At 49.3% G+C, this 12,349-nt stretch overlaps 1 protein-coding gene and 1 long non-coding RNA gene across 2 annotated transcripts in view; one reads left to right on the top strand and one right to left on the bottom strand.

Moving 5' to 3' along the window:
- Positions 1 to 3,397: 3,397 nt before the first annotated feature.
- CPLX4 (complexin 4) overlaps positions 3,398 to 12,349 on the bottom strand; it is a 13,655-nt gene continuing 4,703 nt past the window's right edge. Inside the window, exon 3 of the mRNA XM_064141800.1 lies at positions 3,398 to 3,932. Within this exon, the coding sequence (XP_063997870.1) occupies positions 3,705 to 3,932 (228 nt within the window). The 3' untranslated portion in view covers positions 3,398 to 3,704. The remainder of the gene's footprint in view (positions 3,933 to 12,349) is intronic.
- Positions 10,678 to 12,349, top strand: part of LOC135174524 (uncharacterized) — a 16,484-nt gene continuing 14,812 nt past the window's right edge. The window contains exon 1 of the long non-coding RNA XR_010301952.1: positions 10,678 to 10,767. This is a non-coding gene — a long non-coding RNA (uncharacterized LOC135174524). The remainder of the gene's footprint in view (positions 10,768 to 12,349) is intronic.

Raw genomic sequence — 12,349 nt, 5'->3', positions numbered from 1 at the left:
CACCATGCTCAGCCATGCCTCTGGAGGGAGGGAGTCGAGGTTCACGCTATAAGGCTATATTAATGCAATCCTTCTTTACTTGTTTTCCAATTAGCCTAATTGAATTCGGATTGCTTAAAAGTGGGCACTAGAGACATTTATCCTGATGGGATGATGGTCTTGAGCTCCAGCGATCCTATTAACTGTAAGAACCCAAATCCCAGGTAGGGTCCGTCCAGCAGTAGCTCCCATGTGACCTAACACTTTAATCTGCTCCTCCTTCTCCACGCAGCACATGCACACATGCAGGGAGAAACAGAGGTGCGCACACAGACATGTATACACATGCACACAGGTGCATGCACTTCTGCACACAAGAATATCCCTCCCCATGGACACAGACCAGTGCATATGCACACGTAGGCAGTCACTGCCTCTTAAGGTCCCAGCAGGCTTAGGAGAAAGGTTTAGAGTGCAAAGTACTGGAGGAAGAGCCTGGGTTTCCTGTCAGAGTTGGAGCAGAGTCAGTGCAATGCCTGCCTGCCCACTCTGCTCTGAGCTTCTCCACCCTCCATCCCCAGGGCTGAGTGGCATGCCTCATCGCTTGTACTCCACCTCCTACCTGCGTGCTTGCCCAGGCCTACAGCTGGTGTCTTGAGGACAGGGACAGTGAGCGCTGCAGGGAAGAGCCATGCAGGTGCTGGCAGGGCCCAGCACAGCCACCTCCAGTGTGGTGGGGATCAGGCTCTCGCTGAGGGCAGGACGGATTTGCAGCTGTCCCTGGGCCATCATGCTGCCCTGCATGGGGGATTCTCAGGGGTATCTGGGGCAACAGTGCTGGCCACCCGTGGGGCTGTGACTTGCTGCACCTCACTACACCTGTGCACAGCCCAATGCCAACCCCAGGGAGGGTGCAAGCCCCAGACCCATCAGCCCTGGGAAACTCCATCTGTGTGCAGGAACTCAAGGCAGAAACCAGCACCTCCCCTCCAGACTGAGAGTTTTTGAGTCTTTGGCGCTCAAGAAATGGTGCCTAAGGCAGTCCACTGCCCTCCCAGCAGCAGGTCAGCATAGCTGTGGCCAGCACCAGGGCTGGTCAGGTCCCACACTGGGGCTTGGAGGGACCCCAGCCCCACTTGCCTCTGCCAACTCTGGCTTTTTTTTCTTTTCTTTTTTTTTTTTTTTTTGAATCTCATTAATCACTTCTTTGGTGATTCTGGCTGCACTTTCCTCTCTGACACTTTAAACTGTGAAAATGCTGATCCTGTATGTGCTGACAAAGTTAATTAGCTCCTTTAAGCCACCAGGTGCTTTCAGGAAGATTCTCAGCATGTCCCAGGCATATTTTAACTCAAAAGTCAAAATCCCTGTGCTTGTTTACGCTCATGGTTTACAGGTTAAACAACTCAGTCTGTAAAGTAACAGAACGCTATGGGGACACCTACCACATTAGTACAGAGACAGAGGGAAACTGATTCGATCCTGTAAAGGGTTAACCCTCCTGGGGAGTGGTCTTGACCTTGACCCCAGGTCCTGACTCCTGCCGGGCGTGGGTCCGACCCTTTCTCCAGATGTGGAGGTTAGCCCACTCCCACTTCCTCTATAGCCCCCATAAAAGCAGAGGAAACGCCTGCTTCGTTCCCTCCGCCCTGCCTCCCTGCCTGACACCACCGCCCTGCTGCTGCTCTGTGTTTCGCCACGCAGCCAGCAGCACACGAGGTGTGGGAAACCCGTTGCATGGATCTGGTGGTATGTGTTTTGTACCTTGATTTCTCTTCCCTAGACCTTCTTTGTAACTCCCCCACCTCGAATAACTTTTATTTATTGTTAACATTTTTCTCTTTTAAGTTGCACATCGAAGTGAGACTATTTATTTTGGTGTGTTATACCTTTTCCTCTCTACATCTAATCCCTTTTCTTTGAAAAAAGGGGGGAAGAGGGAAAGGCATCCTATAAATGATTATTGGCTCTATTAACTGTATTTGAGACTCTGGGAAATTTAAACTAGAACCGAGACAGATCCAAGAGACGGGAAAGGAAAGAGAGAGAAGAAGGAAGAACGAGAGGCAAAAGAGTGAGGGGACAGAAGGATGAGAGAAGGCAGGAGGGAGGTAGGAAGGAAGAGAAAGAAGGAAAGAAAGAAAAGAGACAAACTGTACTTAGTGCATTTATTCATTTAAAATTAGTATTTTTACTTGGTTGGGTGGAAACAGGGAAAGAGACTTATAAGCCTGTAGGAAGGTGCTAGATGTGTTCATGTGCAGATTTTGCTGGCAGGCTAGCTTTTGGAGAACTGACAAAGTCCTTCATTTCATAGAACACGTGATCCCATCGGGAGCAGTGCTGTGAGCACACCCTTGTGTGCACATCCCTGTGAGAGCACCCCTGTGCAAGGGCTGCACAGCTGCTTCCTGGCTTGCCATGCATGACATGACAACCGCTGTGGCCGTCTGAGTGCAGAGACAGGCTTACCCTCGTCTGCCTTGACCACAGGCCCCTGTTGTGGTGGAGATCATCTCTGCCAGCCCCATCACTGCCTGCCCAAGTTGCTGGTGGCCGTGGCAGCACTCCCTCAAGCAAGCAGCCATCCCTCAAACAGCCAGCTGCTCTGTAACAGGCCACTCTCCTCCAAGTGTTAGCCAGCATCACTGCTGCTTGCTGGGGAGTGAGAGGTAATCAGGCCAGTGTCTGCTTAGGGTTTGCCCAGGAAAATAGTGAACAACAGCAAAGAAAATCTAAAACCCATTGCATCTAACACCCTTGAAGGGGGTCCTGCCTGTCCCACAGGCTCAGCCAGACTTAGCACTAGTGGAAGTCATTAATTTTCTCAGGGTTTAGTTGCCCTGCCCTGGCACAATCTCCCAGGTGGGCTAGATTTACGTTCACAGGATTACAGCCTTGTATGGAGATAACTCCTGAAATAAAAGTCTCCTTTTAGCCTACACAAGTGATTTGCTGGTACCGCAGTCTCCAGAATTTGGCACATGTAGCAGTCAAGCAGAGGACTGCTGCTGTCACTTGGCGTTTGAGCTGCATTTGGAGACTGAAATTATAGCAGCCTGGAGAGGTTTCTGCTGCTGTCTGGTATCATAGCTTGCTGATAGCTCCCAAGCCTTGATTTCCTACAAGTCCCCCTTCAGTTCTAAGTAAGAGGACAGTTTTGGCCCAAGCTGTAGAATTATATGGCTTTGCTTTTTGCCTTTTGTATGTTTAGTACAGAGAGGGTCAAAATCTTTTTTGAATATAAAGTTCTTGTAGGAAATATCAATGTCTGAACAGTGAGTTTGGTTCAAAATATTTGAAACAGACATGTGGTTTTAGAAATATATGCATTTATTTCTGAAAGCAGCATGAAGTGAGTGGTTGCCTATATGTTATACATCAGCAGCACAATTTTGCTAAAAAAAACCCCACATTTAATAACATTTAGATCACTTTGAAAAATGGAAAAGGCACATTTTTTCCCCAGCGTTGGCTTTTTTGAAGCCATATTTTTTTCCATGGGGAAAAATGTCATGTTGAAACATGAGGATCAGTTCTAACTTAGCACTAAGCAGTCACAGCACACAAATTGTGACCCCTCCCCAGGGCTCTAAAGTCTCTCTCTCGCTTTTCTCTATTTACAGTTAATGCTATAGAGCTACGTGCATCCCTCTGCCTCCCCTCACTCTGTAGCCACTGCGGGACAAGGCTGATTCCCCAGCCTCTGGGCAGAAGTGTCTCTTCTACATCACAGAACATTTCTGCTCAGCTGCCTGTTTCATTTCGGTGAAGGTAGCTTGTGCCTTTTCTTTGATCGCATCCATGTCCATGTTCTGGATGTTCTGCAGCTGCCCCAGGATAGAGTCCTTGTCCTCTTCCTCCACCTGATCTTCTGCCACCATCTTCTGAAGGTCTTCTGGCAAACCCACATCTTCTCCAGCCATCTGTATTTGATTCTCATCCAACTCACTCTGATACAAAGAGCAGACAATAAAAACAGCCCATGAACAGTATCACAGTATCATCAAGGTTGGAAGAGACCTCACAGATCATCAAGTCCAACCCTTTACCACAGAGCTCAAGGCTAGACCATGGCACCAAGTGCCACGTCCAACCTTGCCTTGAAGTGCCCCAGGGACGGCGACTCCACCACCTCCCCGGGCAGCCCATTCCAGTGTCCAATGACTCTCTCAGTGAAGAACTTTCTCCTCACCTCCAGCCTAAATCTCCCCTGGCACAGCTTGAGGCTGTGTCCTCTTGTGCTGGTGCTGGCCACCTGAGAGAAGAGAGCAACCTCCTCCTGGCCACAACCACCCCTCAGGTAGTTGTAGACAGCAATAAGGTCTCCCCTGAGCCTCCTCTTCTCCAGGCTAAACAGTCCCAGCTCCCTCAGCCTCTCCTCGTAGGGCTGTGCTCAAGGCCTCTCCCCAGCCTCGTCGCCCTTCTCTGGACATGCTCAAGCATCTCAATGTCCCTCCTAAACTGGGGGCCCCAGAACTGAACACAGTACTCAAGGTGTGGTCTAACCAGTGCAGAGTACAGGGGCAGAATGACCTCCCTGCTCCTGCTGACCACATATCCCTGTGAGTCTGGTCTGTTTGTTTGTCTGGGGGAGAACTGAAGCATATGCACAGATGTTTCAGTCAAAGGCTTTAGATGCAGCTTGTGAATTCAGGGGGTTCCATCAGCCCCCACACAAGCGTTGGGATGTTTCAGGCTATGTCAATTACAGGGTTTTGGCAGCATCACAACTGAAGCTCCCCGTGTAACTTGCTGTTTTGGAAATCTGTGCTGCCTTGTGGTAACCTGCTGACCCTGCAGGAAATCTGCCACAAGCTTATTTGTACCCACCAAAGACCTGCTGCAGCACTGCTGCGGCTGTCACCTGCTATGCAATCAAGCTACAGGTTCAGAAGCACTGTGTAGCTGCCTTTCCCTGTTGGTTTGTTGGTGGGTATTTGTAGGGATCAGCACTCAGCTGAAGCCTTCCTGAAGGAAGGCGTGCTACATTTAGGGAAGATTTACTGGGGAAAAGGTCCCTGTCCTCCCCACACTGTCTCTGTAAACTATACCTAGGCTTGGGTTGGCATCTCTGACTTGTGCTGAAATGCAGGGACTGCCTGGCACATAGTCGGAGCCGTGCTGCTAAGTGGGGTAATAGGAGGACTTAGACAACAAAAGAGAGGATGGAGGTTGGATGCGAGTCTGAGAAAGCAAAAGGAGACAGGAGAAGGAACTGGTTAAGCAATTAAAAAGGCTGAGATGCAGTAAGGGCTGTGCAGGCTTCCTGCCTGCCCACTGGAATGCTCTGTCAGTGAGGCTATGTCAATTCTTCAAACAATGGTGATTTTGTTCACATTTTATGGGGGATTTGGATGGATCCAGAGCTCAGAAGAAGAGAGTATTTTGACACAGTTCACACATCAAAGATAAGCATTAATGCCTCATTACATCTCCAAAATGAAGCATGACAGCAGCAAAGGCTTGATATGAATAAGCAGCAATGCTGTCAGCAGGAGGTGTTTTTGAGAGTGAGAGGGGTCCTGGGTTTGCATGAATGAATGAAGGCAAGAATGAATGGAAGGATGTATCTGGGCAATGTCTGTGTCGTTCCAGGCCCTAGCAAGGGTGGGCAGGCTGCAATGCTTGACTGCATAGTTTGCCCAGCTCTGCGTTCTGTACCTCTTACGAGAACACAGAATGAGGTACCCTGATTGTTACTACTTCAGGGTTGAAATGGGTGACTCCTTCAGGTAAAGGTTGCTGCTATCAGATCTGTGGCAGCTAGAAACAATGTAACCAAGTGGCAGGAGTACTCGTTACTGGTGGTGTAGCCGGTAAATGTATGAAGCTTTTAATTGGCAAGTGCTGGCTAGTAGAGGAGTTAACCCTTTGAGATTCTCCTAAGTAGCAGTAGAGGATGATAAAAAAAAATGCTGGGTTCACCACTGAAAAAGTCCCCATCAGACACATTCTTTTCTTGAGAAGCTGTTAGAATTGAGGACGTCATCCCTGCGCACGATGCAAAGAGCCACCTGCACAGCTCACACTTCCCTGATGTCAACAGCTCTTCTGGTGCAGAAAACTCCTGTCCTGCTGGAACCCAAAGTGTGACCAACAGCATGGTTTGGGGCTCCAGAGTGTTCTCTGACCAAAGAAAAACTTCTTCAGATGTAGTCTACAGCAGTACAATCCTGCCCAAGTCACCTGCCTCTACTTGCTTGGCATTTAGCCTGTCCTTGAATAGACCCAGCATGAGCTTCAGCAGGGAAGAGCTCAACAATAAGCCAAGAAGCACAGAAGATCCTGCGTGGCCTCTTCTAAAATTTGATGGATTTGGTTCTGTTACTTCAATTTTAAATGGAAATTCAAGTCAGTTCTGTGACTCTACAATAAAGTTTCTGATTTCACCAGTTGTTGGATTTGTGTTTCTTAAGTCTGGTGGAAATAATTTAAACTTTCTTTTCTCACAAGGGAAGACCAGAAGATTTTCCCACAGGATGTTCTTAAAGCCAGTCTAATGCTGCAAGTACACAGTGAGCCTGGACTCCACCAAGCCCACACTGGACTGGATGATGACTCTCCTGATGACTTGAATCTCCACAGTCTCCAGGTCTCTACTACTGTTCAGCCACCATTTTAGGATTTCTGAGAGCAAGAAGCAACATCTATTCTAGTAAATTAAATATGCCTGGCACTGGTCTCTTGCCCCAAGGCCAGCTGGCCTGGAACAACCCACTGAAATGCTATTGAACTCACTCACCCTACCAAACAGGGTGGTCCCATCTAGCTGCCTATTGGCCATGTCTGTTCTAACTCCCAAACAGCCTCTGGGAACTTCTTGGGAGAGTGCCCAGGCCAAAACTGGGTCAGGCACCATTCTGACAATTCAGCAGTCCCGGTGATGTCCTTTGGCCCTGGTGATGCATCTGATGTAGCCAAACTCAGATCTGTTCTGTCGTAGGTGCAATGTCACGCAGAGCGCTTCACGCGTACGTGGCACCAGGTGCACGCAGCAAAGAGACAGTCTCAGCGTTTGTTTCTGTGGGGTCTGACTGCACACAAAAGGGATCAAAGCTCCCAGCCCTCTCCACGGGCCAGCTGAGCTGTCTCCCTGAAGTGCTCTCCTGACTCCTTGCTCACTGTGCACTGGATTCACCTGGCCTGTGCAGGGAGATCCTTGGGCAAGTAAGTGACTTCAGCACTGATCCTCCAGCTCAGCACCTTTAATACTCCAGTTACATATGGAACCAAGATCCATCCTGCCTTGAGTTGCAAGTGGGTACAGCAGCCCCATACTGATCTATACCATCTCAGGGTGCTGATACTTCACAAGTGTGAGAAGCCACAGGCTGGAACTGCCAACCTGCTTTCCCACAAGCGCTCTCTTATCTCACCCTTTCACAGGGATCACAGTTTGTAGCACAGTGTGGAGGCTGACTGACACTCCATCTCTCAGGGCTATCATTTCATTGCCCAAAACAGCTTAAATGAGAATCCTCTCACCCTTAGGGCCCAGAAATACCATTTCAGCTTATGTCAAGCCCCTAGTCCTGCCCTAAAATAGGTCACAGCTGTGCTGGTGCCAAGGTGGTGCCCTGCCGAGCCTGGCTTGATGACTGGTTTTCCAGGATGCCTTCCCTGACAGTCACCAGGCTGTCGCTGGACCCTGCTGTCAGACCCAGCTCTTTGCTGTGTTCAGTGCCTGTGCCTGTGGGTGAGGACACTGCTTCTGCTGGGCTGTCTCATTGCCCTGGCCTGGACCTTTTCAGGGAGCAATCCTAATCCTGCTGCCTGCTCATATCCACTTTGTCGCTCCATTTTTCCACAGTGGATCCCTAGCTGTTTTACTCTGGCCTATTATGAAAACAGAGCAGCAAAAGAATTCACCAAGCTCATTTTCAGATTTTACTCCAAAGCCTGAGGGCACTGAAGAGCCTCTCCTGATATAAGTTTCTCCTTCTTCCTGGTCAATATGCACAGCAAGAGCTTACGTAGTGGCTGCACACAAGTGAAAAAGTCCCTTAATTCTGGCATGGCAACACTCATTAGACCAAGTGGGAACAATTCTTGCAGCTGAGGAGGGCAGGAGCTGTTTGAGATGCAGTGCCTACGTATGCCTCTCATGGTGAGCTTTTCCTTCAATGCCTTCAGCAGCTCCTGCTACTGCATCTGAGTCTCTTCCTCTCTAAATATCAGTGAATCAAAACCAGCCTGCTGGAGCCGAGAGTCTTGCAGAGCAGTGTCCACAGAAGTGCTTTGACTAGGGGAAGGGATCCACCTCCCTGATGACATAGTTCCCTCCTGAGGCCTTAGGAATTCAACAGAACCCCTGACGCTTGGATGGAGGAGCAGCACAGATGTGGCAGTGCTCTGACAGAGAGTGGTGGCGTCTGAGCTGACCTGGCGGATGCACGTGCAAAGCAGTGATGTGAAGGGGGTGGTGGGGCCCATGGGGAGAGGCTGCCATGCTGCAGAGATCTTTGGACAGGCCTGTGGTCAGATGTTCCTCTCCTGCATCACAAGCACTACCACCTCAAACCTCTGTGTTTAGACCTTGCAGAAGTTAACTGTTTACTGGATCCTGGTTCAGGAAAAGGGCAGTGAGTGAGTGGTGGGTTTAAGTTAAAAGATTTATTTATGCATTTCTATAATCTGTAAATACACTTTTGTATATACAGGTGATGCATTGAATACTCCAGAGATGAAAATGTTGTCCGCAGCTCAAATGTCTCATGCCTAAAAGCATCTTTCTGCTGACAGACCTATGTTGACAGTTCTGTTAATAGGATTAGGTTCATTAAGGGCCTGCTTTCTCTCATAAATCTGGCCCAGATCGCATGGAGCTTTAGATTCTGCACTGAAAAGGGGGCCCTGCTTAGTTCCCAACTCCATGCCATCTTTTACAACGTGTGGTAGGGATTGATACTGGTAATATTCAGGCTTTCTATCCCATACCTGAAATGACTAATTTCATTTTTCAAGCTAATGAACATCTTACCACAGATCTGAGAGCAGTTTGCTGCCATCACGTTGCATCAGAGAGCTGACTTATTTTCAGAGACATGTAGCACACAGAATAATTTCATTTTCTTCCTGGTTAAGATATGTTTGCATGAGGGCTTCAACCAAGAAATGCTATACAAGTGCAGAAAAGCATCTCCTGCCAGGTATAGTTGCAACCACAGAAAAGCAGCAGAGCTGAGCCTGTGCTTAGTATCTTCTGTGCTGGCTTACAGCTCCTATCCTACTTTGGCAGCAAGTCATCTACTGTTATTACTGAAATTGCCCCCTCCCCCCCAAGAGCACTTAGTGTGTGCCAGATTTAAGACTCTGATCACCACTGCACTTTTGGGTGCTACGAGGGGGCAGCACTCTTGGCCAAAGTCATCCAAGGGCCACTGCGGAGCCCTTGAACACCATCTTAGGACTGAAAGAAGCACTATAGATGGCAGACTTTCAAGATCACAAACACCCCGTGCCACAGACTTTTACTTTAGAGCTAGGCACTTAAGTGTTCCTCTTCAGATTGAGAGCTGGGACCTTGCAGAGTGTGGCAAGGCCGTGGGGAAATGCTGTGCAGCAGCTGTCTCAGCATACGCCTCCAAAGGGCGGACAAAGCTTAATGATATTTTACAACTCAGCTGCTAATGAAAATGCTGCTGTTTAGAGACTTAGGCCTACAATCCAATCAACCACTTAAAATCTTATACTTCATTTTTCCCCCCATAATTAATCTTTCTGTAATTAACCTTGCCCTCAGGATACGTTTTCCTCTCTCTTGTCACTGTGCTGAGCACCCAGAGCCCAGGACAAAGAGTGTACTGCAGCTGGAGGATCCTATCCCTACGTATGATACTAGTCGTGCACCAACATACGTCTGTGTCTCTCCAGGCATTTCCCTTTCTCTTCCAGATGCATGTTCTGTCTGGAAGCAATCTGAATACCAAAAAGAGACTGAAATTCAAATGTGTCACTTTGATAACCACCTGTAGAAGTCTCGTTTCATTTAAAGGGGTCATTTGAATGAGAAACTACAGGAGGTGTAGGCTTCGCTTTTAAAGCTGAAAAACTGTGCCTTCAATAAAAGTAATAGGATCACAGAATGCCAGGTCAGAAGCAAGCTCAAGGATGGTTTGGTCCAACCTTTCTAGGCAGTGGTGTAGTTGAAATGACCTGGCCCAGCACCCCATCAAGCTGAGTCTGAAAACTGTCAAATGTAGGTGACTGTACTGCTTCCCTTGGGAGATGAGTGCAAGGTCTGACTGTTCTCATGGGGAAACATTTCCTTCTGGATTCCAACAGGCATCTCCTCAGCAGTAACTTGCCCCCATCAAGCCTTGTCTTTTCCATGGGACTCCTTGTGAAAGCAGGGTCTCCATCCTCCTGATGGCTGCCCTTTATGCACTGGTCCATGGCAATAAGGTCTGCCCTGAGCCATGTCTTCTCAAGGATGCTCAACTCCTGCTCTCTCAGCCTTTCCTCACACGGCAGGGTTTACAGTGCTCGGATCATCCTTGGCGCCCTTCTCGAGACACTTTCCAGCCTGTCCACACTTGTTTGTAGAGCGGGGACCAAGGCTGCAGGCAGCGCCGCAGGTGTGCGCTGGCCGGCGCTGAGCAGAGCGGGACGAGGCCTCCTTTCGCTCAGCTGGCGGTGCCTCGCTCATCAGCCGGGTGCCGATAAGTGCTGCAGCCGCCTGCCGCCCCGGGCTGGGGCTGTCGGGAAGGCGCCGTGCGAACCGGCGGCTCCCGCCGGCCGGGCTGCGGAATTGCTGGGGCGCCGGAGGATGTAAACGTGAAGGCGGTGAGTCTCGTGTCCGTTCGGGGGGGTTGCCGTTCCCATTCGCTTCGAGTTGGCTTGCGGGAGCTTTGCTGGGCGGGGACACGTTGCTCGGGCAAGCAGGAGGAGCTTAACTGAGGTTTCTCCGCAGTTTCCTCCCCTGGCTTCTTTCCCCCAACCCCGCACCTGTCTCCAGCGTTCTGCCACATCTGCCTCTTGCTTGAAAAGGCAGGCTGTAAGGGTTTGGTGGTAAAAGCAGTGCGTTCAAGGCTAGAGAAAACTACGTTTTCCACCGCTGGTTCTGAACCTTTTTACCGAGTCGCCAGGTGCATTCCCTGCCCTTCCGGGCTGTGCCGTGCCGTCGGGGCTCGGGCGAACGCTGTCAGGAGTGGTGCGGTTTGAGGAGCGTGGCACTAGGGGGCCTGTTTCGGCTCGGGCTGAGAGACAGCGCCGGACCGGCACCGTGCTAAAACTACAGAGTTTGCACTTTGTGTTTCCGCTCGAGAATTACTTTCTGAGCCAAGGTGACGTCGTCAGATTTGTGTTTGACCGCTCCATCCTTTCTTTCTGACGCTCGCGATGTTTTGGCGAGAAGTCCTTCTGACATTTCAGCAGCGATGGCTGCAGATGCTTTGGCGTTCGGTTGTGCTTGCCACAGAAAACATCGGCACTGAGTTCTGTTGCTCGTAGGTTCTAAGATAAGTTTTTAAATTTCTCCGTCATATTTCCGTGTCTGAGAATCTGTCTTCTGTGAACCTGGTGATACATCTGAACCCTGAAATGAGCCAGTGCAGGGCTGTGCTCTTACAGTGCTGGTGTCATCACCCCTGCCATTAAGCCACTTGATAGTCTCTTACACAGTCCTGGTCTAAGCTCGCTAGTCCCTTGAATTCCATAACCTGGCATGATTTTGACAAGATCTAAAAGCTTTGACTATTGAAGAAGAATAGCTATAGATCTACTTTTCTACTATTTTTTCCCCTACAGTAGCTATTGGAAATGTTTGTTTCCCAAAAAGAATGCCTGTACAAAGTGGTTGTAGGTGTTTCTTTTGAAAAATACTATGAAACACTTCCCCCAAAAAATGCTAGTGAAAAAGTGGTTCCCCTGAAGCCCTGCAAAACACTGCAAGGAGAGGACATGTTTGCAAAGCCCTTTTCCTTGTCATCAGTTACTCTGGTGGCAGCTTTGGGCCATGGCCTGGCATTTCTAGCATGACATTTCATCCAGCTACACCCAGTATTTAGATGAATGCTGAGCAGGATGGTTATGGTTGGTTGATGGTTAGTGGACCATGTCTGGCCATGCAGTCGTCTGTTTTAATTCCTGGCTCCAGGAGAACATGCTCCTCCTGCAGATGCTAGGAGATGTGATGGAGATTTCAGACAATCCCTTAACAATGCTTATGCTGTTACAGAGCTAAAATCATATGACGTGACAGCTCCTGGGCAGACTTTGCCCTCAGCTCTTCTTTGAGTTGGGTCCTAACAAGCCAAGGTGCCTGCAGGCCTCAGGTTGACTCTTGGTTCCCTGCTGTTTGGTGATCTTCATGACGGTCACCCTGACCCAATTCTGAATGAAGTATCCTGGGGACACAGTCTCAAGT

This window comes from Pogoniulus pusillus, unplaced genomic scaffold (assembly GCF_015220805.1).
Source record: "Pogoniulus pusillus isolate bPogPus1 unplaced genomic scaffold, bPogPus1.pri scaffold_72_arrow_ctg1, whole genome shotgun sequence".
NCBI lineage: Eukaryota > Metazoa > Chordata > Aves > Piciformes > Lybiidae > Pogoniulus > Pogoniulus pusillus.
The sequence above is the reverse complement of the archived record's forward strand: the minus strand, read 5'-3'. Positions and strand labels throughout refer to the sequence as shown.